Raw genomic sequence first — 27,902 nt, 5'->3', positions numbered from 1 at the left:
CAAGCTGTATAGGCTCGAAAGCCTACTACCAATTAAGCATATTAGGTGATGTGCATCTCTGTAATGAGAAGGGGTGTGGTCTAATGACATCAACACCCTATATCAGGTGTGCATAATTATTAGGCAACGTCCTTTCCTTTGGCAAAATGGGTCAAAAGAAGGACTTGACAGGCTCAGAAAAGTCAAAAATAGTGAGATATCTTGCAGAGGGATGCAGCAGTCTCAAAATTGCAAAGCTTCTGAAGCGTGATCATCGAACAATCAAGCGTTTCATTCAAAATAGTCAACAGGGTCGCAAGAAGCGTGTGGAAAAACCAAGGCGCCAAATAACTGCCCATGAACTGAGAAAAGTCAAGCGTGCAGCTGCCAAGATGCCACTTGCCACCAGTTTGGCCATATTTCAGAGCTGCAACATCACTGGAGTGCCCAAAAGCACAAGGTGTGCAATACTCAGAGACATGGCCAAGGTAAGAAAGGCTAAAAGACGACCACCACTGAACAAGACACACAAGCTGAAACGTCAAGACTGGGCCAAGAAATATCTCAAGACTGGTTTTTCTAAGGTTTTATGGACTGATGAAATGAGAGTGAGTCTTGATGGGCCAGATGGATGGGCCCGTGGCTGGATTGGTAAAGGGCAGAGAGCTCCAGTCCGACTCAGACGTCAGCAAGGTGGAGGTGGAGTACTGGTTTGGGCTGGTATCATCAAAGATGAGCTTGTGGGGCCTTTTCGGGTTGAGGATGGAGTCAAGCTCAACTCCCAGTCCTACTGCCAGTTTCTGGAAGACACCTTCTTCAAGCAGTGGTACAGGAAGAAGTCTGCATCCTTCAAGAAAAACATGATTTCCATGCAGGACAATGCTCCATCACACGCGTCCAAGTACTCCACAGCGTGGCTGGCAAGAAAGGGTATAAAAGAAGAAAAACTAATGACATGGCCTCCTTGTTCACCTGATCTGAACCCCATTGAGAACCTGTGGTCCATCATCAAATGTGAGATTTACAAGGAAGGAAAACAGTACACCTCTCTGAACAGTGTCTGGGAGGCTGTGGTTGCTGCTGCACGCAATGTTGATGGTGAACAGATCAAAACACTGACAGAATCCATGGATGGCAGGCTTTTGAGTGTCCTTGCAAAGAAAGGTGGCTATATTGGTCGCTGATTTGTTTTTGTTTTGTTTTTGAATGTCAGAAATGTATATTTGTGAATGTGGAGATGTTATATTGGTTTCACTGGTAGAAATAAATAATTGAAATGGGTATATATTTGTTTTTTGTTAAGTTGCCTAATAATTATGCACAGTAATAGTCACCTGCACACACAGATATCCTCCTAAAATAGCTCAAACTTAAAACAAACTAAAAACTACTTCCAAAAACATTCAGCTTTGATATTAATGAGTTTTTTGGGTTCATTGAGAACATGGTTGTTGTTCAATAATAAAATTATTCCTCAAAAATACAACTTGCCTAATAATTCTGCACTCCCTGTATGGTGAGCTCATAGCTAAACTGAGAAAATACTTTTGACAGTAATGGGACCAGTCTCTCTGTGCCATAATTTATATCACTGCTATTGCATTTTTAAAATGTAACAGATTAGTGTCAGCTAAAAATATATAAAGACTACCATACATTTTTATGAATAACAGGTGATAACAAGGAGTATAAATTGTCATCAAGTGAGCAAAAAGATTAACACGATTAATCGGGCCAGTCTTTCTTTTGGTTACAAACTGAGATTCAGCTGTTTTTTGTTATGTAATATTAAAACAGAGTTACTAAGATTCTGGAGCATTAAAGTATCTTTATTAATTGAAAGAAAAGGGGGTTAATTAGCTTTAGCTGTTCACGCTCTGGTGACAATTTCTCTCTATTATTCTTTAAGATTTAACTCTTATTTATAATGTTGTACTTTAAACTGTGCCACTTTTTTTCTGCAAGTCAGGAAATAGAATAATCCACTTGAAATCAAGCCTATTTAATGGACAATGACAAACTCATCCTGATATTTAATTTTATTATTCTTGTTTTGAAAATGGAACTGTTAATTAGATTTGACACTCATGGCATTATATCACTGTCTGATTTAACTTTTCCTTTGTCTGACTCAAAATAATTGGTGAACATGAATGGGGTTTTATTGAGAAACACGTACAGGAACATCTTTTTTATTTGAAATAAAATATGTTAAAAGATTATCAATAGCTCTGATGTTCATCCTGTAAAACATGGGTGCTAAATCAGGTATTCTACCACAGCAGTGTAGAGGGAGAATAGAGAGATGCGAAGAGTATGTTTTGTCTGATTAACATGGTCAGACAGATGAAGATGAGAGAGACAGATGACTTCATAATCTATTGAAAGAGCCAATGTAACATCTCATCATGTAGTTAGAAGCAAGCAACAACTCATCAAACCCGAGCTCTACACCTTTATCTGGAGCTCCTTTGACAATGTGAGCTCTGTGTTCGAGCTTCTCCACCGCAATCACATGGTACCAGCTCATATCTCTTTTATTGGTCTTTACCTTTTCCTTTTTTTTTTTACTCTCTACTTGTTGCCTTTGTATCTTTTCCATATTCTGCTGTTCAGACTATCAGAGATATTGTTCCACCTACTACACGCAACCCCAGAAAAACCTTCAGCCCACCTGTACTACGGTGAAGCCTGCCTCTCTAAATCCAGCTCAGTGCGATAAACTTGAAATCTGTGCTGATCAGGGCGTTGTGCTGTTACTGTGAAGCTGTGATGGTGATTGGCAGTGGCACTCTTGCTCAGGAATTTTAAATTTTGCAGCATCACGCCTCGTCCTCACTACTGAAACATCTATTTTTGCTGCACAAGAAGAGAGGAGGGTTGTGATATAATACACTCCGGATAAAACATCTTAACAGTGGCAAATAAACGTGATTGATCATTTAAGAAAAAATGATTCTCCCTATATTTTTCAGCTTAAGGATATATATATATATGTGTGTGTGTGTGTGTATATATACACACACACACACATATATATATTCACGTTTATGTGTCCATAATAAAGTGTCCAGTTCAGCGCTCATATAACCGTATAAAATTTTAGAAAGCTGTTTTTGAACTACTGTAATGGTGAGGTGGATCTGCGGCTGATTGTTATAGCAGTGTCCATGGTGCTAAATCGTCTATAGCTTAAGGGTCCTTCAGCAGGGCAGGTTGTTGAGTTTGAGTTTGTATAATTGCTGCATAATGCTTCCCTCTACTGGTCAAAAGCATGAAGAGCAGCCGATATACAGAATCATTAGAAATAGTGGTAATGAAGAAGTGTGCATTCATGCGTGCACAGCTGTAGCAGCCACTGATAGTCAACCTAGAAACATTCAAATAAAAGTCATTATGAAATAATAGGTTTTCTCAAGGCTGCCATCTAGTGTTTAATAGTCAACGCAACAAAACTAAACGTGACAGAAGAAACGTGATTCAGTCATTGTTTCAATAGTTTATATTTTGTTATCTTCAACAGCTGTAGGAAAATGTAAAAATATCTTCATCTTCATGGAGTATATTTACTTTTTTAAGCCTGGATGGAAGATAATATCATCTTTTTCTGTATTTTCATGCACTACAAATCTTTACTTGAATATTCAGTAAATTTACAAAATGACCACAATCTTCTCCTCTAATGTCAAAAGCAACAACGAACAAAAGAATTAAGAGAAAAAGACACAAATAAATGTACAAAAACATACTTTCTGTGTTTTAAATCCATGTGAGCCAGATTAATCAGCACTCTCTGTAAAAGCTTCATCTTCATACAAGTCCTCCAACTCTCCTTCTCTGCTTCCCTCTCTGCTGACTTTCCTGCAGGCGACAAACGCTCAGTCATGTCGTTGAAGGTGCAGCACTATGTGAGATTGCATGTGAGGAAGAGGAGGGAGGAGGGGTCACACTAGACTACAAATGTTATGGCGTACTCGTCCTTCACAGCAAAGCTTATCACTTGCCCCCCAACATCAACCTCAATAGGACGCAAGAGGGAGGAAAAGCCAACACAAAGCAGTTGTCAACAACGCCATGTGTCCTTTTATTTTTGGTACAGCTCGTTGCTGAGAGATTTGTGTTGTCTTGTTCCTCCTAAATCCTCTTAAGGTTGAACAAACAACCGATGAGCTCCACTAAGTATGAAGCATCTGAGCTCAGCCTAAATGCTTAAAAATTTACCTCAAGGAAGGATGAAGGTGAGACGAAGACCCCAGTAAGCCCCAAGAACCACTGTAAGAAGGAGATGTGACGTAAGAGGCCTGGTTTTAAAGTTTGTAATGCAGTTTATGACAAACACAAATTTTACTTTAGAAACGCAGCAGTTGGTTGTGGACAGAAATTTTGGGGAAAATTGCTTTTTTGCTTGAGAGTTAGATCAAAAATTTGATGACAGCTATATGTCTGTTTATATTTATGAATGTGAAGCTACAGCCTGATACTGGCTTAGCATAAATACAAGAGAAGTGCAGGAACTGCTGATCTTAATTGTAGCCTTAATCTTTAACAACTCTTTCAATCTGTACAAAAGAGCGTGTTGTGGATTTTGGGTGTGTTATGTGTAGAATGAAAGTCATTCATTTGCAAAGTTTTGTTTTTACATTTCAGTTTTTACATGTATTGTGTTACTGTGTAAGATTGTGAGGTGCTGTTATCCAGATTTTGAGTGATGGTAGCTGTTTTTGCTGCTGGCTAGTGCTTCATATTTTACTGATAGACATGTTCTCTGCAGAAAAAGATCAGTGAGTTCAATTCATTAATTTTGTGGTTATACGTAAATAAGATGAATAAGATCACTTTTTTAAGCTATTTTTGCCCACCAGGTTTTTTTTCCAATGACTGAAAAACTTGAGCGTACAAGCAGTCAAAATAAAATCAAGCAATAGACGAAGAAACAGAATAAATCTACTTCTGTGATCATCCATTAATAATATATTGTAATTTGTGCTGGAATTTTTTTTTAAATGTCTAAAAAAAACAACCCCATTTGTTAGTATTATACTATGATAATGCGTTGGAAGATTAACCTGGCTCAGGCTAAACATGAAGTTAATTCTGACCTGGATCAAAGTGCCGCACTACGTCATCCCTCCAAGAAGATCAATCTAAAAAGTTTTGATCTTCTTTAAGCTGGCTGGAGCGCCAATCAATACCTTTCAGAGTGTGGAATATTTCTGCCTTTAATTTGATTTAAAAAGCGTTGCCATTATTAGCTCAAATGATCAGAAGATTTCAGTATTTACTCATCACATGTGTCAGATGGGCTTCACATATTTTGCTGAGTGGGAGACTGCAGCTCTGTGCTGTAGTACTGCTGGTAGCTGGGTAAGTGTGGAGGAGGATGTAGCTTCTCATCTCTTCTCATGGAGGCGTAATTAGCTGTGCCCCCCACAGACCGTTAATGGAAAACAAAAGCAGCGCAGCCACTACCGCTGCCACCGGGGGCTCCCACTTAGCTTATCAGGAGAGGACAAATGCTTTTACCTGCCTGCTGATCGTTTAAGGACACAACAAATACAGTGTAAGAGCTACTCGGTATTTGAAGATTAATGCTCTTGATATGCTGGAACTGTAGATCTCCTATGTGTAATATGGGAAAGAGACTCTACATATGAACTGATCTATTTTTATCCAAGCATCTGCTCGCTGCTTTGCTTTGTTAGAGGCCTAATCGCAGAGCTGGCAGTCTGGCAGAGCGGCGCAGGCAGGATTTGCAGAGTAGGCTACTTACGTAAGAAGACCTCCAGGGGCAGACATGGACCTCTCCGCCCGTCTGCCCTGACACTCAAAGGGATTACTGAAAGACCGCTTCCTCAGCATGGACTTCACAAGAATCTGAGGGACATCAGAGAGAGTATCAGTGAATTCCCATTTGATTTACATTTTTGGTAAACTGTTGAGCTGCAAATCTTAGTTTTTAATTCTATTATATAATGAAAAAATAATTTAAAAAAATTATCCCATGCAATGTTAAGCATGCAATATGTCTTCTAATGCATGCTTCTGGAGGCAGGAGGTCTGAGCACTTCAAAATCATAATAACCCACTGATTTTTTTAACCATTTTACTGTTACTTTTGTGTTCTTTCTCTCTTTTCTCTTGCGTGGTTTTGAAGCATAAAGGACTGAAGTAATTGAGTTCTACTACCAGATTACCATTTAAAACATGCAGATGAGATGTTTTTGTTTCTTTTCATTGTTGTTGTTGCGTTACTTTAACACATTCAAATTACATTACTTTTTTTTTTTTTTTGCAAAGACCACAGTGCCAGCTGCAGGTACTGTGGTCTTTGCATGATCAATCAGATGTGTGCGACTCACCACAGTGGAGAGGCTGGGGATGAGTTTAATGCTGTTCTGCACCTCCTCCTCAGTGACCTCAACAACCGTGCAGTGCTCCTCCTCCAGAGGGAGAGGATTTGCACCGTTCTCTGTCACCCACGGATGGAGCTGCATCCGGACCACATATGTTCATTATAATTGATGTTGTTTCTGTGATTCTAGGATGTAGATGTGATAGATTTTCCTTCTCACCTTAATTTCTGGGATGGTGATTCTTGTTTCAGGGTTTTTATCCAGCATCCTTTCAATGAGCTCCTTCAGTTCATTACTTATTAATGGCCTGTCAAAATAAAAGAGTCAGAAAAATAAGTGGATAGGAATTAAACACATTTAGGTATGTTAACATGTGACATGAAGCTACTGATGAATAATAATATATTATACAATAATATTAAATATCAAATCATTATAGACTGAATGTCAGTAAGTTCCAAAATGCTAAACAAGTGAGCACAAGTTTATAAAATATTTAAAGCGCCGATGAAAAAAAACAGCTAGCTGACAGAAGATAAATGAATTAAAGTAAAAACACAAATTACTGACTCCTTACCTTTAACTAGATTTGATAAAACACTTATGAATAAAGAAAATAACAAATTATAATCAAATAAATGATCAGAGACCAAAAGCAAATAGATTTGTTCCCATTTTTTGCTTGATCTCAGGAGAAATCTATTCAATGAATCTATAAGAAACTACGATTTTAACCCATACTGGTCCTACTATATTTTAGTCTTATGTATCTACATAGAACATTTACACAAACCTTGAAAGTCAAAATCTGATATTGTCTACTGAACAATCCTACAGTTTGCTTACGTCTCTGGAAACTCCACAGGTTTGTTCTTTATCTTGTTGTGTAGAGAAACTATGTATTCATCATAAAAAGGACACTAAAGCAGGAAAAATAGAAGAAAAGGGATTCAAATGTTAAACGACTGATGTAAAAGTGTATTAATCTACAAGCATCATGCTGCAAACATGCTTACCATCCCAAAGACGAAGCAGTACAGTGTGACTCCCATCGCCCACACGTCTAATGCCTGGCAAATAAACACAAATGATCACAGTGACACCACTGAAAGGCTCTCAGCTGGTTCGCTAAGCATCACTTCTTGATACTTTCTCTCAACTAACACAGCCTGATATGTAAAATCAAAGCATAGTTAAATCACTGATGACCAATAGGGAAAAGATTGTCTCACTTTTCCACTGAAGCTCTGCTCGTGTTCGGTCATCATCTCCGGAGCCATGAAGGCCGGCGTCCCCGCTGTGCTTGACAGAAGGGCGTCTGTCCCCTCAAACTCTTTGCTCACACCAAAGTCTGCTATCTTGACGTGGCCATCATCTCCCAACAGCAGATTAGATGGTTTAATGTCCCTGTGAATAATCCTTTGGTAGTGTACTGCACAAAAAAATATAGATTTAACATTAATTTACATTACATTTACATTTTTCCTGTTAAGTTTATTATTTATGTACAGTTTTATATTCTAAAGTTAAAAAACAGCTTAAAATTAACCTTTGAATATTTTCTCAAATATTTTTCTTTTAAAGTCAAATATTATCCAACAGCTTATCTGACCCAGATCATGGGGCAGCTGTCAAAGCAGAAACACCAGACTTCACTGCCCCAAAGACATCCTCCAGCTTTTCCAGCAGGATACTGAATCATTCCCAAGCTACTGAAGAGACACAATTGAGGACATCCTCCTGTCCAGGGTGTCTTCCTGGATCTGAGACAGATCCTGACTGCTTTTGGTCTCCACACACCTCAGCTTGATATTGTAAAAGCTCATGATGAACATATTTGCAGTTAGTAAAATCAACTTAGTTAAGCTGCTAATCGTTTTGAAATGTGTAGCTGTGACAGGAACGATCATTTGGGCTTAATTTCATATGGAAACAAATTGTAGACACAGATATTCACCCATTCCTGCCTTGAGGCTTATGAGTGAAGTGAATGCAACTGAACAGATATGTAAAATCAGATAGAAATGTGTCAGAAAGTCTGTGTACTTACAGTACTCTATTCCAAGGACAACGTCTCTGAAGTAAAAGCGAGCCTGCTGCTCCGTTAGAGGGTTGTCAGTAGGCACCTCCATCACCGGTCTGACCAACATGAGAGGTGCACAAAAGCAGAAACTTACATTAAATAGTCATGCTGTATCTAATCATCATGGTGGCATCCCCAACTCAATAAAATCCCAATTCAGAGCTCAATAGAATACATGAAAGCACAACAACATACCCTTTTGTCACCAATTCGAAGGCTTGAAGACAGATTAAAATGAGAGTTTAATGACTTCTTGCCTTCTTATTGAAAACAGTATTGCAGCAAAATAGATTCATAAATTATAATAAATATAAATTATTGCCTACCCATGTGAAGTCCATCTTCATCAGGATCATCCAGCACCTGGAAGACACAGTAACTGATGTTTATAATAATAGTAATATTATTATTATTATTATTATTATCATTATTATTATCATCATTATTACTACTACTACTATTATCATCATCATCATCATCATCATCATCATCATCATTATTAAAATAATAAGTCTTTGGCTCCTTTCCCTTTGCTAGTGGAGAAAGTTTAGTCTTTTTCTAGTCTATCGTTCTGTCCACCACAAGCACATTTTAAGCACAAGGAAGCAGCACAAAGGCCAGTGACACAGTTACAGTGTTTGTTTGTTTTTAAACATCTTTTACAAAGACTGACTCAAACAGGGATAGAAGAAATAGATGGTTTTGGTTTTCTACATTAATACAACCAGGAAGTGTAAATTATCAGATTAATGATGGGATGACACAGGCACAGTTAATCTGGCATGTTTTTCATCGGCAAGAGCAACCAGGGCTCAGGCACAGGGTGAACATGCAAACTCCACACAGAAGAGCGGTCAGTACTCGGGTTTGAACCCACTGCTGTGAGGCAATAGTGCTGCCCTCACCTGGTAACTAGCCTCTGTTAAATCTACACTGTAGGTACGTTTTAACCCCAAGACGCTCTAAAATCTTAAAATGTAACCTGACGTCCAGCGCTCTGAAAATGTACCTACACCTCTCATTGATTCAGGCTGAATTGGCCTATTTTCTACTCCTCCTGTGCATTTCCAGCCTCAGTTTTTGAGTGTATCAGTAAGAAAATAACAACATTGCCTCAGCATAATATGTCCACAATTCTTGAAGGGAGATTTTGAAAAACGATTGACGTGAATGTGAGGGAATGTTCAAAGATGTGGAAAAACCTGAGCAATAGATATGTTTTCCTCCAGAGAAAAAAAAACACACAAAAAAAAAACAACCTGCCCCACCAGGGAAATACATCAGAGGGTTTTTTTTATTTGTTTCTATTGTGGCTGGCACCACATAAAATACTGGGCCGTGACCACAATGTAATTAACACTACACACAGGGATGCATGCTGGCAACCGCGTCAACCACATACATAGGTTACGTCATAAGCTCTACGAAGATTCACTGCCGAAGTCTAAATCAGCCGTGAGATGTTTCCATCACTGCAGACTGGAGTTGGACCTTACACCAGTCACTAATGCAGAATCATTTCACCCAGCAATGTTTATGGTACCGAACGGAAGACAAAAACCAGATGTGAGCAGATTCTTTTTAGTCCATTGCTGGAGGTTTGAAGCTGCCAACAGCAGGGACAACTTTAGAAGTTGCTCGTTATGTTTTCTAGAAAGAATAAATATCAGTGATTACTACAGAGTGAATCCACTGGGAGAATTCAAGACAAAAGCCTGATATTAACATACATTAGTGTGTACCATTGCGAAGGGGCTTAAACCACCCACCAACACTATCTAATATCTGCCTTTTTCCTGGATCAAATAACAGCTCATGATACGAAGCATGTTGAAGATGTCACTTCTGTGGGGAATCACTCTGTGACTCTGTGTAAGCCACCATTTCCCTGCATCTCTGCTTGAACCTTAATCCAACATATTATCCAATCCAAAGTTGCATTCCGCTCTGTATTAAAAGCAGAAAAAGACTTTTCTATTATAAAGTGTTTATTGCATTCAATATCGTGCATACTTCAGCACAACTTTCATTCAAAGCTGAAATGTTTGTCGTGTTTATTTGTGTTGTTCTAAGCTTCCAATGAGATTGTAAGACTGAGTCCTCGTACCAACCTCGATCAGTTTGACAACATTATGATGGTCCAGTTTCTTCAGGATGGCGATCTCCTTGTACACGCTCTCCAGAGGCAAGGCGGCTTTAGGGAACGGATCCTGCTGTGACTTTGACCCTGAGGTTGGCAGGCGGCCTGGAATGTATACACATACATACACACACATAACCACTAAAACCACAGCAAAAATGCCAAAAGGGAATTAATACTTATGACTAAGAATACTTATTCACTCACGCAAAAATCCACACTGCCTCATCAGCTTCTTCTTTGAAACTACTTTCATTGCCTAAATGAATTAAATAAAGCAAATTGTGGTAATAAAGGCAAACTGACATGTAAATTCTTCAGTATAGTTTAATCTTTTGACTTACATAGTGCTCTTCTGAATCTTCATTATAAGCCAATTTCACTACTCCATACGAACCCTGGAGTGAAACACCAAAGGTAAAAAGGTTCATAAATCGCATTCCCTCACTTCTGTATTACCAGAGTATATGCTATATCATGATTTTAATTTACCTTTCCAATCTCTTCCTTTAGTTTATACTGGTTAAGCTGGATACAGTCCTACATAAGTGAAGGATAGAATTCCATTATCTGATCAGTAAAATATCAAATTATTTAAAAATAATGTGAAAATAATGTAAGAATATCTCACATCAACGCCAGTGATTGACACACGTTTGGTCTCAATGGTTGGCTGTCGGGCCATGCGACTCCCTCTCTCCTGCAGAGACATTTTCCTGTCTGAGAGGCGAATTCGGTTGGTGTTGGTGGTCCTTGGACCACCCGACCTGTAGCCATTAGGAGGGGTTAAACGGTTGGCGGCCACGTTCATGGCTGCCACCAAGTCAGCAAGCTCGCCGTTGTTCTCCAATTCCAGCTCTGGCCTGCTGACGGTGTCAGCGCTCATGGTGGTTAACTCTGACTCACTCACAGCTCAGCGTCCCAGAGATGTTTTGGTGAAGAGCTAGAGGACGCATCATGGTGCTGACAGGTTGAAGCAGAAACAGAGGCATGACGAGATTTTGATACTGAGATCTTTGACTGGAAGAAAGTACTACTGCATAGCCTCTGTCAAATATGTTGCTTCGATTTTTTTTGAGTAGTACTTCTGTGTTGACATTTGCATCAGCTCTGATTCATACAAAAATGTTCTGCTGCATTTTAATACAATATTAACATCTTAATGCATAATATTGCTGGCTGTGACCGCACCAAGAGTCAGTGCATCTACATCTGTGGCGATGAGGTTCAATGTTGCCTCTCATTAAGACACACATTAAAGGAGCAGGTTTTCCAACCTTGTTAGAGTCTGTACAGACAGATTGTGGGATGTTGGCTAACGCCTCAGGGTGACACTGTCACTGTAGATGTAACTATGACCTTCTGACTGTCTTTGTATTTGTTTTTGATAAGACTACAATGCTATGGCATTTCCGAGCATCTGGTTACATTTTTGCCTTAAATTCAATAGAGACAGAAGATTAACTAAAATAATGACTGATTTTTAACATTTATAGTAAATCTTAAAGGAGGCACACAGGTAGGATTAAAACTGTTATCTCTTTATTTGTATGCAAACATTTAATCATATAGTACACCATAATGCAGCCAGGTCACCACAAGATTTATCACCTTTATCACTTTTTTTGAAAAATTTAAAGTTGAACTATTGAAATGTTGGGTTTAATTACTTTGCACAACTGTTCTTAAGTGTTCTGTTATTGAAATATACAAACATGCAATAATATCCAAAAATCTCCTTATATGATTTTTGTGACTTTAAAACAGCAGGATGCCTTGATATTTTTAGATTTATTTCTGCACTAAAGCCGCAGCAACTGTTGCATTGTGGGTAATGTAGGCACCAGAATTTGTGGAATAAAGAAGAAGCCCAGCAATGTTGTTGTTATTTGACTGCATAAGAGTTGAGGGTAAAATATAAACAATCTGATGTTAAAGTGTCACGTGAAGATGTGGTAAATTTGGTCTTCAGTAGTAAAAGGAGAAAAATGCAGTTTCAAGAGTCCAAAGGTGTAAAACAAAATTGGGCTCTTATGATCTGGATGAGGTTTTCAGATCATAAGAGTTAGCGGGAGCCAAAACAGACTTGTTGACAAAGGACAAAAGGAAAGACGTGACTAATTATATACAGAGGACTGATTACACAACAAGACAATTAAGACAGGGCGGGCAATCGCAAACAAGGACACTCAGACAGGAGAAGACAAGTCACACATGGAAAAGGAGTGAGTGAAGACGATGAGATAAAGTACAGATGAGTGAGATGACACACAGGGAGGAGAAACTACCAACGTAAGGCAAGACAGAGAGGAAAAGACAGAAACACTGGGACACTACAAACACAAGAAATGAATAAGAATAAAATCCAACCAGGAACCAGAACCCAGAAACAGAAAGTAATGTTTGTCCTGTAACACTGAAAACACATGAACATTAACTGTCTCAGGAGTCTTTGCAGTCTTAGCAAAAAACTGCCCGTAACCAAAACAAGTGACTGTTCACTTCAGGTCGGTGCAGTGATAACTAATGAGACAGTGAATAATCACAATACTTCAAACTACAGCTCATGTACTGTGAAAGAAAAATCACAAATTCATGGAGGGACAGAAAAAATGAAAAGAGATGTGCTGAAAAGTGAAAGGACAGCTTTTAGCACATCGTGTCAAAATGAGAGTTTCACATCAGTGATTTTGTTTTAATAACTAGCAAAATTAAAATTCAAGTGATTGCTCTGAAGCCATACTTCAGAGGACTAACTTTTAAACTTACGTACAAAAAAACTCGAAATATCAACCTAACCTTGTTTGTTAGTTGTTGTTCATCCCCTCCATGCCATAATTATTTCTTATTTACTCACAACATGCAGCAATCACAGACTCACAGGACTCTTTTCACACTTTTTCTGCAAACTTTTGCGAACAATAAAATGTGTTGTGCTTTTTGTGCAAATAGAAAGTCTGGTTAAGAGAAAGGCCCGTTTGTGGTTTGTGAGTTGAAATAATCCTTTGAGGAGTTTGGAGTTATATAAATAATGACTTCTGCAAACTCCAGCACAAGCATAGATAAGATAAGAAGTGATGTGAACAGAAACAAAGGCAAAGACACAGAAAAGGAGAAATCCTAACAATCAGAAGGTGCAGATAACCATTAACTCTTTATGAGCAAGACTTCTGTTGCCCATAATGCAAAACTGAGAACTGCAAAGCTTTTTGTGAAGATCTGTAATATTTCAAGACGACACAATTTGCACATTTAAAAAGTAATGTTGTTATAAATTTTTAAAAAGGAGAAAAGGACCTAAGAAATGCAAAAAAAACCTAAAATAAAACCCTATAACCTCATTAGAGCCGTCTTCAGCATACCACACACACAGTAAAACACATCACTATGCAAAATTTTAAAAAATTAAGTACAAGCAGAATCGCTTCCTCACCCAGTGGACATGTCCTGTGTTCAGAGCTGTGGTGGTAAATCTGAATGTTGTCTGGCCATGAAGCGCCTCTCAGTCTCAGTGCAGGACTTTCACTGACGGACGGCAGCGCTGGACTTAAGGATTAACTGAGGCTACATATAGCCTCAGTTATTCTGAGGGCAGCAGTGGTCATGTTGACAGGGTGATCAAGACAGGACAAGGCTAGACAACAGAGACACACAAAACCAAGAATAATCCCACAGTGATAGCGACAATATGTCAACAACACACACTCTCACAATATGCTGTGCACTGCCGTTTTCTTTTCATCCTTTACTGTGATAAATACAGCAGATTTATATAAAAAGTATGCAGTATATAAATACTAAGGTCTTTAATCATTACAAGTTACAATTCTTTTAAATTATTTTGAAATTCTCTAGAACTCATCTTGAACAAATATTAAGCATGGCAAGGAAACTATTTATGTAATTTATTGACAAGAATAAATAACTACCAGCATTATCTTCAAAGGCTTTTTCCCAAGTCCTTGATTCATTAATAGATGATGTGTTTCAGTGATTTTTACACATTCAAACTCAGTTTTAAGACACTCCCAAAGAAAACCACACAGACCTTTTTGTGTGAAAGGTTCACACAAGCTTAAAGAAGCATTTTTACCAATTTAGTTATTGGCTATTATTTAACCAATAACTAAAGTTATTATTTAAGTTAAACTAAAACATAAATATGTTTTAGTTTAACTACTTTCGGCAGAAAGTAGCAAAAATTACAAAAAAAAAAAATGCAAAACATTTCTTTCTCCAGGATGTCAAACTTTCAAAGGAAGATTCATGTTTACTTCCACAAGTTCTGCAGTAGTATAACCTCTGACTGTCTTTGAATGCAGCATCAACAGCTCCCGAAGGACGCTTCAGGAGCCAGCAGGTGTTATACTGAGGAGACAGAGAGCATCCAGAGCACGGACGGTCAGCATGTCTCTGCCGGTCCGGTTTCACTTCGGCGTCCGCAGAACCAGAGAGCTGCGAGAGCTGCTGGAAGACGAGGACAAAATAACTCACATGGCCAGGAGCAGTGAAAAGGTGAGTGAAAAAGATGTTTAAACTAACACGAATAAGAAGTATTCGGATTCTTTTAAAAGTGCAGCGCTTAACAAATTCATTAGACCACGTTTCCCAAATTTGAGCCTGCACCCTTGAGATCTCCGAGAAGTAAATAAGTGAAGTAAATAACTGTAATTTGGCATCTTAATAAAAAGAAAAATGTTAATCTGCTTTATAATTTGTTACTCCAAATTTATTCCAAAATTGATGGATAAAAACAATAATTATATGTTAAAACTACAAATATAATGTGCACACATGTAAATAAAGACAGGGAGAAAATTATTTTCGTAATTACCAACATGGTTAATTGAGGGCATTGGGTGGTAAATGTGTTAAGTAGGTTACTCTACTTCTGCGAAGTATTAATGACACACAGTAAAATACTCTAAGAAATATTAAAAATATTCATACTTGTTACATAAAAATGGTCCCTGTCAATGTCCTACTATTCGTCAGTGTTATAAAATCATCAACTAATTATTATTATCATCATAAATTCACAGTAGGACCTCTTCCATTTTATAATCTTTGACTATCAAGCATTTAATATTTATTGCTTTAAAAAAGAGATTTAAACAAACATTATAATAGCGACTAATACATTCCTCCCAGTTGATTAATCAATCAAACATCTTGGGTCTGCTGTTGTTTACTTTTGCACATATAGGGGAAAAGCACAGCACTAATTCATTTCTTGTTTCTAAAACAAGATGTGGTGCTTTTTTAGTTTCAGAGGCTCCAGCAGGCTGCGCAAAAGACACGGATTTCAAATCAAAACCTGGCCAAAGTCAATCTTAGCCAGAAACCCAAATTTAGAGATGCAAAGCTGCTGCTTGCAGTGAAGTACAAGGAGCTGAAGAAACTCAGAAGCATCATTCAGGCCAAACAAGATCAACTCGGTAAGTGAAAGCCCTTCTGGTCTGATTTTCTTTGCCTGTCCAAAAACTATTTAGACAACATGCTGAAACACTTTCATTTCTCATTATAGCAGAAAAATACAGTGTTCATTATGCTCACTGGTGTCTCCTGAACAAGATCAGACATTCAGAGGAGGAGTCTGAGGTGAGGAAACAATGTTTTTGGGTTGTTTTTTTTTAATAATTTGCAGAGCCACTTTGTTGATCTGTGATCAGTGAAGTATTTTCTTTAATAACACACTCAAATACCTTGTTGTTAATAAGACGATAGTAACTAAATCTCACTGCATTACATCAGAAAGATCTGCAGGATCAAGATCTGTAGGAATGAAAGGTTTGCCAAGTAAATAAAAAAAATAAACAAAACACAGGATTCTTTTGTTTTTTTCACATTTATATTAATTCAGGAGTAATATCCCTGCGTTGGCTCAATATGTTCACTCTGTCTGGCAAAGTTGTGGCAAACTATTATCCCATTATAAAAATAGTCCTAAAACACAATAAATATATAGAGTTTGGTCAAAAAGTATTTGGACAGAGACAATGTTTTTCTAATTTTAGTTTTGTACAAAACCACAATTTTTCTATTTTAGCAACTTAAGGATGGCTTGTTTCACCTGCATTGACCCATGTTGTCTGTTCACAGCTAAATCTTCCAAATGCAAGCACCACACCTCAAATCAACTCCAGGCTTTTTATCTGCTTAATTGACAATGACATAATGAAGGAATTGCCCACACCTGCCCTTGAAATAGACTTTGAGTCAATTGTCCAATTACTTTTGGTTCTTTTAAAAAGAGGGTGGCACATGTTAAGGAGCTGAAACTCCTAAACCCTTCATCCAATTTGAATGTTGATACCTTCAAATGAAAGCTAAGAGTCTAGACAGTATGCCCATGTCCATTATATAACTGCCATTGGAATATGTTTCATTAAACAGTTAAAAAAAAAAAAAACTTGTGTCAGTTTCCAAATATATATGAACAGCAAGCTACATTTTTCCCACTTTAATACCCACAAACATTTCAGATTGATGCTGGAGCCAAGTTGTGCTCTGCAAAACGCCTTCTGTATGTGTTTCTGTCTCACAGCTACTGTTTCAGAGGTTTACAGATGGAAAGACAGCAATACAAGATTTTTTGGAGCTCTTTGTCAGCTCCCAGAAACTCCACCACATCAGGTTGGTCCTGATGAAGAACCTGCAGGAGATAATCCGAAATGAAACAAAAACAGCACAAAGGCTCAGTGAGGCTCACTATTTGTCTCTGGGCCTTCCTGAGCAGGTCAGTTTGACCACAGCTGCTGTCTTACCTCCATTCCTACTGGTGCTTGGCGCCCACATAAACACTGTCCCCTGTATCCAGCCTTCGCTGTTTTGCTCTGATGAGGATGAGCTCCTTCGAATGGGAGTGCACCTCCGAGGCCGCAAACCCATCCGTCTTCAGCCACTGAACGTGCAGCCGAGGAGGCACCAACCAGCACCGCACTGAAGTCATGGATTTTTAATCAAATTTAGTCTGGATTAATGTGTTTGTTGTAATAAATAAATAAATAAAATAAATATTGAAAAACAGTAAAGCATGGGTAGAAGAATATATTCAGTTATATCAGAAAAAAACTCAGCAGGTTTATTGTTTATTCTGCAGAAAGGGGTTCTTTGGGGACTAGACCATTTATTTAACTGTGCAGGGACCAGAATTAGTTAATTTTCAGCTTGTTTGGACTGATGACTGACCAGCCACTTAAATCACCCTCAACAAACTTAACATGGACATTTTAAAGAAGCTACCAAATGCAAAGTGACTAAAGATAAAGCGCTTCATAGCTCAGAGTTTTATTTATTTTATTTTATTTTTTTTTTTGGGGGGGGGGGGGATCATCCAACTCCCCTCAGAAACAGTTCCTAATGTATTTACTCTGCTGCTGTACTTTGAGTTACACATTTTTTGAAGCCTCACAACTCTATGAAGACCTTGAAATCTTTGAAAGGTAGCGTTTTCTTTTCTTTTTTTAATCTTTTGCACACCAGATCTGTGTCTTTAACTCATAGCCAGCATATGACGGATACCACTCAGCTTTCAAAGCTAGTGCCATTAGTGGAATATTATGAGAAAACACTCTTGCTGAGCTTACGGAAAGGTATCTTTTGAAGCACTTTTTAAGTGATGTTGATGACAGTTCTGTCTGGAGGGCAAAATTCAACTCATCTAGCTGACTTCTTTTCTATTCATTTAAAGGTGGCTGTGTGCATCTGAAGTCATTAGAAAGGCATATAAACCATGCCCCGTTTGCTTTTTCTAAAGTTTTGTTTTCCTTGCACATGATACATGATTTCAGGTGATCGATATGGAGGTTCTTTCCACAACTGAAAAAAAAATGCCATTCATAATGAAAAATTTCAAGTTTCATTCATTCAGTGCTGGAAACAAGTGTCCTTAGAACCATACACTGCAGATATACTATTTTAACATGGTAAACCACACCAACAATAACAGGAGGAAAAATCAAACTTTGATCATTTTGATTACAGAGTTTTAACTTAAGGTGATTTTACTGTAAACGCCGTCAGTAATTATAAACTGGTTAGAACACAGTAATGTTTTCTCTGTGGTGAACTTGAACTGCTCACTGACACTCGATACCTGCAGCCATTTATGCCCAGAGACTCCTGCCAAGGTCAGAGAAGGAGCACAAACAACGCTTCCTTCATGATGATGTCCACGCTCAAAGTCTTTTGATAAAAGACCAACGAGTCCATGTCCTGCTTTGGCTCAACATGGACTCGCCTGAGCGGACATTAGGGTTAGCCTGGGTGCCATGTGGTCCACCACACTTTGCCATACCAGTTCAGCCATGGAGATGATTAGCAAGGTGGACCATGTATACGGGCTTTTGTTCCAGCACAGACTTCAGTTTCATCTTTGTCAGCAGCGTCTTTTGTCCTGCAAGACTCAAACTGGGCAATTTTCTTGTCTGTCAGCTGGTTGTTTTGTGCTGTTCACCTCCGTGTCTCTGCATTGTTTGGCAGGAAACTCGATTATGTTTGAATATGCGGATACTTTTGTTAATAAGCTTGTATACACACCAAGAATGATACAAATGGCATAAGAAAGATGAACTATCATAAAATATTTGTAGGAGCTTGCATCCTCTAGCCTGAAAAGTCTTTTACTGGCTTGAATCTCACACTTAGGTGGTGTTTTATCTCTGTATTGTTTCCCTGAAAGGTCTCATGGGGGATTATACAGAAGAGTATCTGTAACAGCATCCAGTAGTACAGCAGGTATATAGTAACACATGATGAGGTTCATTGTGTACGTGTGTGGGTCAACATTTGCCCCCCTATAGAAAATCTTGTCCTTTTATTTACTGCCTTCTTATTTCATCTACATTTTATTCATATTTTTAAAACTTTAAACAGGACAGTCCAGTTGGTCAAAGCATAAACCATACATTAGACATAACTGACAGGCATACAAGTGCAACAGACCAAGTGAACCAGTATACTTATACATAGAGTCTAACTCACACACAGTCAACCTCGTATATGAGGTTAGAGAGAGGTTAAGAGATAAAAATGCCCTGACCCAGCAATACATTCACTTAAAAAAAACCCAACAAAAGTCACAAAGCAATAATTTTACCCAAAATACAGAAAATATATGAGGCTTACAGGGAGTTTTCCCACAGTAGCTTAAACCCAGTGAGCAAACATATGCTATGAGTGCTGAGTTCAAGTTTTCAATGAAGACTGAGACATTTTAGAAGACAAATATTATGTCGGATTTAATGTAACCCATTTAATCTCATCTGTCACAATACTGATCTGAGTTATATAAAGGTCTAAAACTATGTCGGAATTATATATCTATGCATTTTGAGCAGATATTGAAATAATAACACTTTAGCATAACTTGTCATATGACCAGAGAAGATGGTGGGTTCAAAGCCACCAAGCAAAAGGTTATTGATCACGGTAACTAAAAGAGGCTTATTTGTTTTGGTCATCATTATCCAGCACCCACTGAGAATGAGCGACTTATTGCTGGAATTGTGAAGCAGCAAACCACAACAGTTTGCTCAACACCCTTACTCCTGATTTACCTCCTACAAAACACAGGTAGACTGGGTGGGCAAATGTCTATGCACCTCAGGATGATATAGAGCTGGCCCACCATTACACAACCAGAATGAAAGCTGTTGTTCCTCCTGAATCTGCAGTTATAATAAACAATTTGCCCTTTTCTCTAGTATCCAGGAACATGCCTTTCTGAAGAGTGTGAGTAGAGTATACATGTTATCTCAGTAGTTTCAATTATGGCCTAACATAAAACAAACATTTCTACCTTATCCATGAAATAAAATAAAAATAAAAATAGGAGCTGCTCATTCCAAAAGGTGTTAATTGTATGCTTTGGGAAAATTCAGTATGAAATGGGATAATTACTCTGGGCTACATATTTACATACATTTGCACTTCCTATATTCTTTTTTACAGCCTCAGAAACATGTTCGACCTGTTCTGTCAGTATATATCCAACAGTCATTTGTTACCTTGCACATCTAAATTCAGCTTTGTGCTTCTCCATTCATGCGTGTATTACTACACTTGGAAGCAAAGGCAATGAATGCATACACTTGCCTAAGAAAGATACAACTTAAAGAATGCACTGTGGGCATTTTGTCTTGTGCGTCTGTTCAAGTGTGCCAGTAAACATTAAAATGCCTCGTGTGAAAAGAGGGCTTTTGGAGATATAAGAAAAGAATTAGTAAATATTTAAATAAATGCTTTTTTTTTAAAAATCAATCATCACTGCAGTTTCTCCTTGTTAGATGTGCACTTTTATTCCTGAGGGTGAAAAGGTCTAAACCAACAACAATAGCTGTGCTACAATGGCTTCAGTATCAAACCAACAGGCAAACAGGTCCGAGCAAAGATTTTCAGAACTGCTGAAACCTCATCACAGCTCTCTTTATCTGCTCATAGCTCACAAACATCACAATGTTCCAGGAACCCAGGCGAAGGAATGAGGGCACAAAGCTGTGAAAGAAATCAGATGAAACAAGAATGTGTGTAGGAGTCACTCTGTCATGCTTGGTTTTCAAAAATACATTCCTTACCCCTTGTAGAAAGCTGTTGGTCCTTCTTTAATCAGCATGGTTATAGCACAGTTAACAGCACCGCTGTACTGCCCAGGCACTGAGTTCATGAAGCGTGTCTTTATCACATCCACAGGGGATGCTACAATCGTGGTGCAGAAACCGGCTGCACATGCTGCGGTGAAGTGGCACGGCATGTTGTCTGCAGGAAAAACTGATTTGTTATTTAAACAAACAAACACGACGCTGGAGAGAGCGTTAGAAAGATTTGCACTTACCTGTCATCAGGTTATACTTCAAGATGAGCTCTTTCATTATGTCATAGGTCACAAGCTCAGAGCAGTTTACGATGGCGTTACGAGTTATATTTGGAAGACAACCTGTAAGAACAGCAAACATATAGGAACACTTTTCTTTCTCTGGTGAACTCAGTCTTAAAAAACATCCTGCGCTGTCATCAAACAGTCATGAAAATCAGTCATGATTTTCACTTTGCTATAAAGAAGAAATTCTTCTACTGGCCTCAACAGTTAACAGCATCTCATTTTAAATCAGTTTCAGCAGCACACTCATGTCATTATCAGCAGAAATTTGCAATTTTTTTTTCAAAAAATGGAGTGAGAGGATAAAAAACAAAAGTAAATATAAGTTTAAATTTGTGGCATATTTGCTTATTCCTTAAAAATCTATTGTGTAACTTATTTAGGGCTTTCAGGGGAAAAAATGATCATGTAGAAGTTTCACTGGCTGCTAATTTATAAAAAATATCCACAAGTCCCTCTGGAAGCAAGTCTTGCCATTCAACAGCCATCGTGGTAACATCTCTGGGTACTTGCTGTATTTGGACTGTTGTTTTGAAGCATTGTCTAAATTAATTCTAGTTTTAATGGTTAAAGGACACAAAAAAATGCATATATTGAACTATTAACCCACACTGATTAAAAAAAGCACATAGAAATGTAATGACTTCACCGCCAAATAAGGTTTAGGGTTAAAAGTTAAAGCTGAGAGTCTGCACTCAAGAATGTAGAGTTATGAAAAATGTGTCACTGTCCAAAGATTTCTAGACTCTACTGTATGTCTTATTCACTAATAGAAATGGGAAAAATAATTGTCAATTGTGGGATTATACAGATTTGTCTTCCTTGGGGAAAACCTTGTGATTTGATTACCAACAATTCCAGGGAGTTTGTTCAGTTCTGTTATGTTGCAAGCAGCTAACGTAGTTTTAAGCCCTTTTTTTAATTAATCTTAATTTTCTTCACCAAAACAAATTCAAATCACTTGTTGTGTTTTTGTCAGTCAATAGAGGAAGCACTTTTTTTCTGGAGCCACACAGTATTTTCCCAAACATACAGTAGTTTCATGAACACCTGAAAAAGACTCACATGTAAAATCACTGTGGTTCCCCTTTAGGAAGACTAATCTGAAAATGTGCTGGTTTATCCAGAGGTCATTGTGGGCTCTCTGTCAGATGCCTGAAGTAACGCAAGCGTCACATCTTTGTTTTGCAACATAAAATCTGCACATAAGGCAGCCGGTTTCTCTGAGAAATGCTCGGCCAACAGAAGACTCCGTAAAATTCTGGGGACAAGTCAGTTGAAGTCAGTCACCTGTGGTCTAATTTGTGACGTAACATAAGTGTTAGGCTGCAGAAACCATAAAAGCACCACTAACTTGTGTAAGTATGATTTTTACTTTTGTTTCCCTCAGAGCTTATATTTTTAACATGACCCTAAACCCTTGCTTTTTGCTTTTTCCTTTTTGTTGACCATGATGTTACAGCTCAGAGGCTGACATGAATCATCCCTGTGGCAATCTATGAGAAATATAATGATATAAGTCATAACTGCTACAAGATGACCGCTGCTCAGTGGTGTTAGGGATGTCATGTTGTGCAATAATAACACCTAAACCCTGTGGAGTGTATTTTAATATACCTTTCCAGAGGCCTTTAAAACCTTCGTCCCTGGCAATGGTCCTGTAGGCATCAGTCGTGCTGCTGTATCTCTTGACAGAGCCGCTCTCAGGCCGCAGGGCCTGAGCCTGGAACCTGACTTTCACCACGTCAGTGGGCTGAGCAAAAGCCACGGCCATCGCTCCTGTGGTGGAACCTGCCAGCAGTCGAGTCCCGAGTCCAGCATCTGTTACGCAAGCAATTGATTTATGACATGTTGGTGCCTCAAACAAAGACACACACAGCAATTAGAGATCAAACTTGGTGCAGTTCGGATAATCATAGTGAAACCTGGATGCACAAAATTTTTCAGTTATGCTTTTAATATGAAGCGAGTTAATATTTCACTTTCTATTTGGTAGATCCTCTTCTCTCAGGTTTCAAGCATCATTTCCTACTGGGGTAGACATACACTGTTTTCTTTGGTAGAACATTATTCATTCAAACTGGTTTAATTGATAATTTCACTAAATAAAGCAACAAGCTAGGCCAGAGATTATAGTTTGGAGATGTCCTCATCAAGGTCAGGCAGATGTCCTTATGCCTTTGGGAGAGTTTAAAAACCAGAGAAAAAGTGAAAGAGAGGGTTGGACATGGAAATGAGAACTCATTTTAGTCTGAGTCTGATTTCCGGTTAGATGATCAGGAGTTTTCAATTTCTGAAGTTTATTTTCAGATATTAGGAAGGGAGTGTTTGAGCTCATTAGCCCCTTAAGAAATCTTAAAAAAATCTAAACTAACCAGTTGCTCTAAACATCAGTTAAACGTCTCTTTCTGAACATAATTTCTTACATGTTTATACCTGCCGACTGGCATGTATTTCCTAAAAGCTGTGAAACACTGACATCAAACTCACAGTAAAGGAATTTTTGCACATCTGGATCACCTGCAAGGATTTTATCTGTTTTCCATCTGTACCACCTTTAGCTGTGATAATTTTAATTATTAATCAAAACAATAAGACAGTGAGTCCTTCATAAAATAATTGTATTTGAAGCTCATTTTGGGGTTTTTTTTTATGTTTATTTTTACTTTAACCAGGAAGTGCCGTAAATTAAGATCTCTTTTACCAATGGAAACCTGGCTTTAAAAGTTCACCATTATAAGGTTTGTTTAAAAAAAATCTAAATTATAACATAAAGAGACATCGGACAGAAACAATAAATCCATCCAAACAAGGCAAATAATACAAAGTCCAGCTCAAGACCAGCAACAGGTTTAACAGGTTAAATTTGTTTGGTAGTTGTGAAACTCCTGAGGTACACTGGCTGTAAACTGCTGTGTACTGAGTTGTGGGATGTGGTTTTGATGCAGACATACTTTCTGAGCCTCGCGTGTAGAGCTGCTTCATGGTGTCATACATGCCGATGCGGATCGAGGCAAAGCTCATCTGCCTGTGCAGCCCTGCCACCAGGCCGCTGTACAGACTCCTCGGCCCCTCTGTCTTCACCATGGTGAAGATGGTGCCAAACACACCTCGGTATTCCGCCCTCTGGCCTTTCAGTAAGGGCTTGGATTCACCTTGCACCTGAAGAAACATAATAACAGGTTCAAGATGTGCCATCAGCCTCACTGCCTCACTTAGAGGGAAAATGTCCACATATGTCTGTGATCAGGCTGCTTTCTTAATTGTTAGGTTACATTCGTGTAACATGCAGCCGTGTTGAGATATTTCTGAGCATATGCTTGAACTAGGGGGTTGGACAACATGAAAAGCAGTTTATCTTCTAGTCAGCCAAAACACAGGTATTGGCTGACAACAATCTATATCTATAGTATCCTAAAAATGCTCATGTGGTAACATTATGAATAAATGTTATTTTTTATGCTCTTAGACAGATATGGCAACTTCAATGATTTTGGGAAAACTGACACTCACTGGTAATTTTGTTAGTTACGCCTGTAAAAAAAATAAAACAAACAACATTGTTTTTAACAGGCGTTAACAGCCTGTTTCAAATAACTCCCAAGCATCTCAATAAGATTTCAGTCTGGAGTTTGATAACGCCAGTTCCTACTTTGACAAGGCCATTTGGGGTGGTTATAGCTCAGGTGCTAGAGCAGGTCATCTGCTAATCAGAAGATTGGTGGTTCCATCCCTGGCTGCTTTAGTCTACATGCCAAATATCCTTGAGCAAGATACTAACCCCAAGTTGCTCTCCGATGCATCCATCGGAGTATGAATGTGTGTGAATTGTAGATAGAAAAAGCATAGCAAAAATTGCTTGCTTGAATGGGTGAATGAGGCAGAGTAAAAAAGCACTATATAAGAACCAGTCAGTTTACCATTTAGGAGCAGGATAAGGATCCAAAACACTAGTGTGTTTCTTGCATAACTCAAGTGTTTTTGGGTTTGAAGGGACAAACTTATTGCTGGACATTCTCCTTCAGGATGTTCTGGTAGAGAGCAGAATTCATGGTTCCATTAGCTATAGCAAGTCGCTCAGAAGCATCAAAGCAGCTCGACACCATCACATTCCCATCACCTCTATACCTCTGACCCTAGCTGAAGTGAGGCCTGCAGTTCTTCAGATGTTGTACTGGGTTCTTTTCTGTGGTTCACTGGAGTCCCAAAGCCTTAGAAATGACTTTCCATTTCCATTTCCAGACTGATATCTTTCAGTGACTTTTTGTTTTACATGTTTTGTTTTGGTTTTTTGTTTCTTTGAATTGTGTCATATTTTAGCCTACTTCACTTTTTAGACTGGCAGTAATCACACCTGGGTGTGGCTAGTGAAATTGAACTTTGCTTTCTTAAAAATGTGAGTGGTCACAGTAAATTTTACATTTTCACACAAGGCAAGGTAGGTTTGGATATCTTGTGTAAAATGTGGAAGTAAATTTAAAGGTAATTTGATATACAAAAAGAGGTGTTTACAAGGGTTATAGAGCTAGTTATGCAGCTATTTGGTGGTTACCTGTTTTGGTATTTACATGTTTACACATTTGAATGTTTACACATGCATGTTCAAAGCAGTAATAAGTATGTGTTATATCTACCTAGTTGGTTTTTCTGCATTGATCTGAGTATAACATTTCCTGGCTTCTTAGAGCCCAGTGAAATATTGATGACGGCGGCACACAGGAAGTGTTGGTTTTTGTTGTTGCTGTGTGCTGAGAGTAAAGAGGCTGGTAAGACAGTTAACTGTCTCCATCGTGCTGTTCCTAATTATTCAGGGAGATTCCATCAAGTGAACCCTCACGTTACACTTGTTTCTTTAATAACTCAAATCATCAGTTAAAAACGGACTTTGGGGTTTCGGTAATTTGGTGATCTGAAACATTTGAGTGTGACAAATATGTTAAAAGAAAGAAAGAAAGAAAGAAATCAGGAAACAACACTTACACGATAAGCTGAGCCGGGTCGGGGTGAGGGGGGTGTCCTTGTGCATCAATTTTTCCACTTTTTTTATATTCTGAATTGTGTTACACTTTTTGTTATAAAATATAAAGCTCTTAATTACCGAGAATATTTTGAGGTGGCTATAGTTGCAAATACCATGAGGTGGGTGGGGCTTCCTGATGCCTCACCTGTAGCCGGACTTTGGCGGTGTCCAGTGGGAAGGTGACTAGGTCCGCCACGCAGCCTGCTGTTCCAGCTGAGAAGATTTTAACAGCAGTTGTGGGCACCAAATCAGCCGCTCTCCCTCCAACCATGATCAGTGCCTGAGCTCAACAGCAAGCCTCAGCAACAACAAAACTTAAATAACAAAGTGCGCATTGAAGGACTAATCATCATTTCATCCTTCGTGTACGGAAACGAATAAAAGCGATGTAGGTCAAGCTCCATGCAAAAGAAAGTTTGGAGTTTGAAGGGAACAGCGTCGTTGTGCCATTACACAGAAACGCTCACGACAAGAAGTCGAAAGCAAACTGAACTAAGTCGGTATCTTTGCATGTCAACAAACACCTGACTGCGCAGCCGACGAGTGAAGCCTGGCCCACATTTACTGACTTTGAACGGACCTGCTGCACCGCCCTGCAGAACTCCAGATACTCATCACACACATGCGCGGAATACCCCGGATTGTTCTTTATCGGTGTTCTCTGTCATGATCCACCTGCTTTCAAATAAAAAACAATTTCAATGTCAGCGGACAAGAGCTGAGGCGTCATCAGGAAAGTTTTATGTATCTTAGTACGGATAATGTCCTCCCATTCTTATGGGAAATAATCCTGCTTTTGGTGTTTTTATGATGGCAATGGCGACCACCAACTCACAGGAGTTCACGTGGGTGTATATCTGATAAATGACCTGTATTTGTATAGCGCTTTTCTAGTCCCTAAGGACCCCAAAGCGCTGTACACAACCAGTCATCCACCCATTCACACACTGGTGATGGCAAGCTACATTGTAGCCACAGCCACCCTGGGGCGCACTGACAGAGGCGAGGCTGCCGGACACTGGCGCCACCGGACCCTCTGACCACCACCAGCAAGCCGGGGCTCGAACCGGCAACCTTGTGATTACAAATTGAGCCACGATCGATAACTATGAAGGGAAATAATATGAAATAATAGTCTTTTATTATAGAAATTGCACTTTCTCTTGATTGGCAGTGACATTTTCCTCTAAGAGGGACAAGAAGACTCAAACCATGGCAAAAAAAAAAAAAAAAAAAAATGCCCCCCAAAGTATAACAGAACCTCACAACATCCTCAGTACAGGAGTAAATGGTTCAGGATTAACTTTAACTGAGTTATGTTACATCCCCAAAACTACCCTGCAGTGTCATTTGGGTGTTGTATCATGGATATGTGGTTGTTTTTTTGTTTTTAGATCGATTCAGGTTTCATGTTTCTGCTATCATACATCTTAAGGATGATGTATTTA

General features: G+C 38.6%; 3 protein-coding genes across 4 annotated transcripts; 1 reads left to right on the top strand and 2 right to left on the bottom strand.

Annotated features, from left to right (window-relative positions):
• Positions 1 to 3,536: 3,536 nt before the first annotated feature.
• camkk1b (calcium/calmodulin-dependent protein kinase kinase 1, alpha b) lies at positions 3,537 to 14,162 on the bottom strand. 2 transcript variants are annotated; one of them, XM_026193600.1, is made up of 17 exons: positions 13,989 to 14,161; positions 11,187 to 11,518; positions 11,048 to 11,095; positions 10,900 to 10,953; positions 10,763 to 10,814; positions 10,527 to 10,660; positions 8,742 to 8,778; positions 8,611 to 8,632; positions 8,383 to 8,471; positions 7,565 to 7,764; positions 7,349 to 7,402; positions 7,179 to 7,252; positions 6,552 to 6,639; positions 6,339 to 6,467; positions 5,750 to 5,853; positions 4,201 to 4,251; positions 3,537 to 3,840 (listed from the first exon to the last, which is right to left on the bottom strand). In XM_026193600.1, the coding sequence occupies exons 2-17, from the start codon at positions 11,439 to 11,441 to the stop codon at positions 3,759 to 3,761; spliced, it is 1,473 nt and encodes a 490-aa protein (XP_026049385.1). In that variant the 5' UTR covers positions 11,442 to 11,518; positions 13,989 to 14,161; the 3' UTR covers positions 3,537 to 3,758. The 2 variants fall into 2 exon arrangements, with proteins under 2 accessions (XP_026049385.1, XP_026049386.1); XM_026193601.1 differs by lacking the exon at positions 4,201 to 4,251 and having other exon boundaries at positions 13,989 to 14,162.
• A 790-nt stretch (positions 14,163 to 14,952) lies between these two features.
• LOC113036891 (vacuolar protein sorting-associated protein 37D-like) lies at positions 14,953 to 17,501 on the top strand. The gene is made up of 4 exons (XM_026193476.1): positions 14,953 to 15,070; positions 15,822 to 15,993; positions 16,083 to 16,156; positions 17,103 to 17,501. The coding sequence occupies exons 1-4, from the start codon at positions 14,963 to 14,965 to the stop codon at positions 17,499 to 17,501; spliced, it is 753 nt and encodes a 250-aa protein (XP_026049261.1). The 5' UTR covers positions 14,953 to 14,962.
• A 1,853-nt stretch (positions 17,502 to 19,354) lies between these two features.
• Positions 19,355 to 27,077, bottom strand: LOC113036968 (mitochondrial uncoupling protein 2-like). Its single transcript, XM_026193616.1, has 6 exons — positions 26,600 to 27,077; positions 24,389 to 24,596; positions 23,052 to 23,255; positions 21,390 to 21,491; positions 21,133 to 21,313; positions 19,355 to 21,052 (listed from the first exon to the last, which is right to left on the bottom strand). The coding sequence occupies exons 1-6, from the start codon at positions 26,723 to 26,725 to the stop codon at positions 20,953 to 20,955; spliced, it is 921 nt and encodes a 306-aa protein (XP_026049401.1). The 5' UTR covers positions 26,726 to 27,077; the 3' UTR covers positions 19,355 to 20,952.
• Positions 27,078 to 27,902: the final 825 nt, after the last annotated feature.

Source organism: Astatotilapia calliptera, chromosome 14 (assembly GCF_900246225.1).
Source record: "Astatotilapia calliptera chromosome 14, fAstCal1.2, whole genome shotgun sequence".
Classification (NCBI taxonomy): Eukaryota; Metazoa; Chordata; class Actinopteri; order Cichliformes; family Cichlidae; genus Astatotilapia; species Astatotilapia calliptera.
The sequence above is the reverse complement of the archived record's forward strand: the minus strand, read 5'-3'. Positions and strand labels throughout refer to the sequence as shown.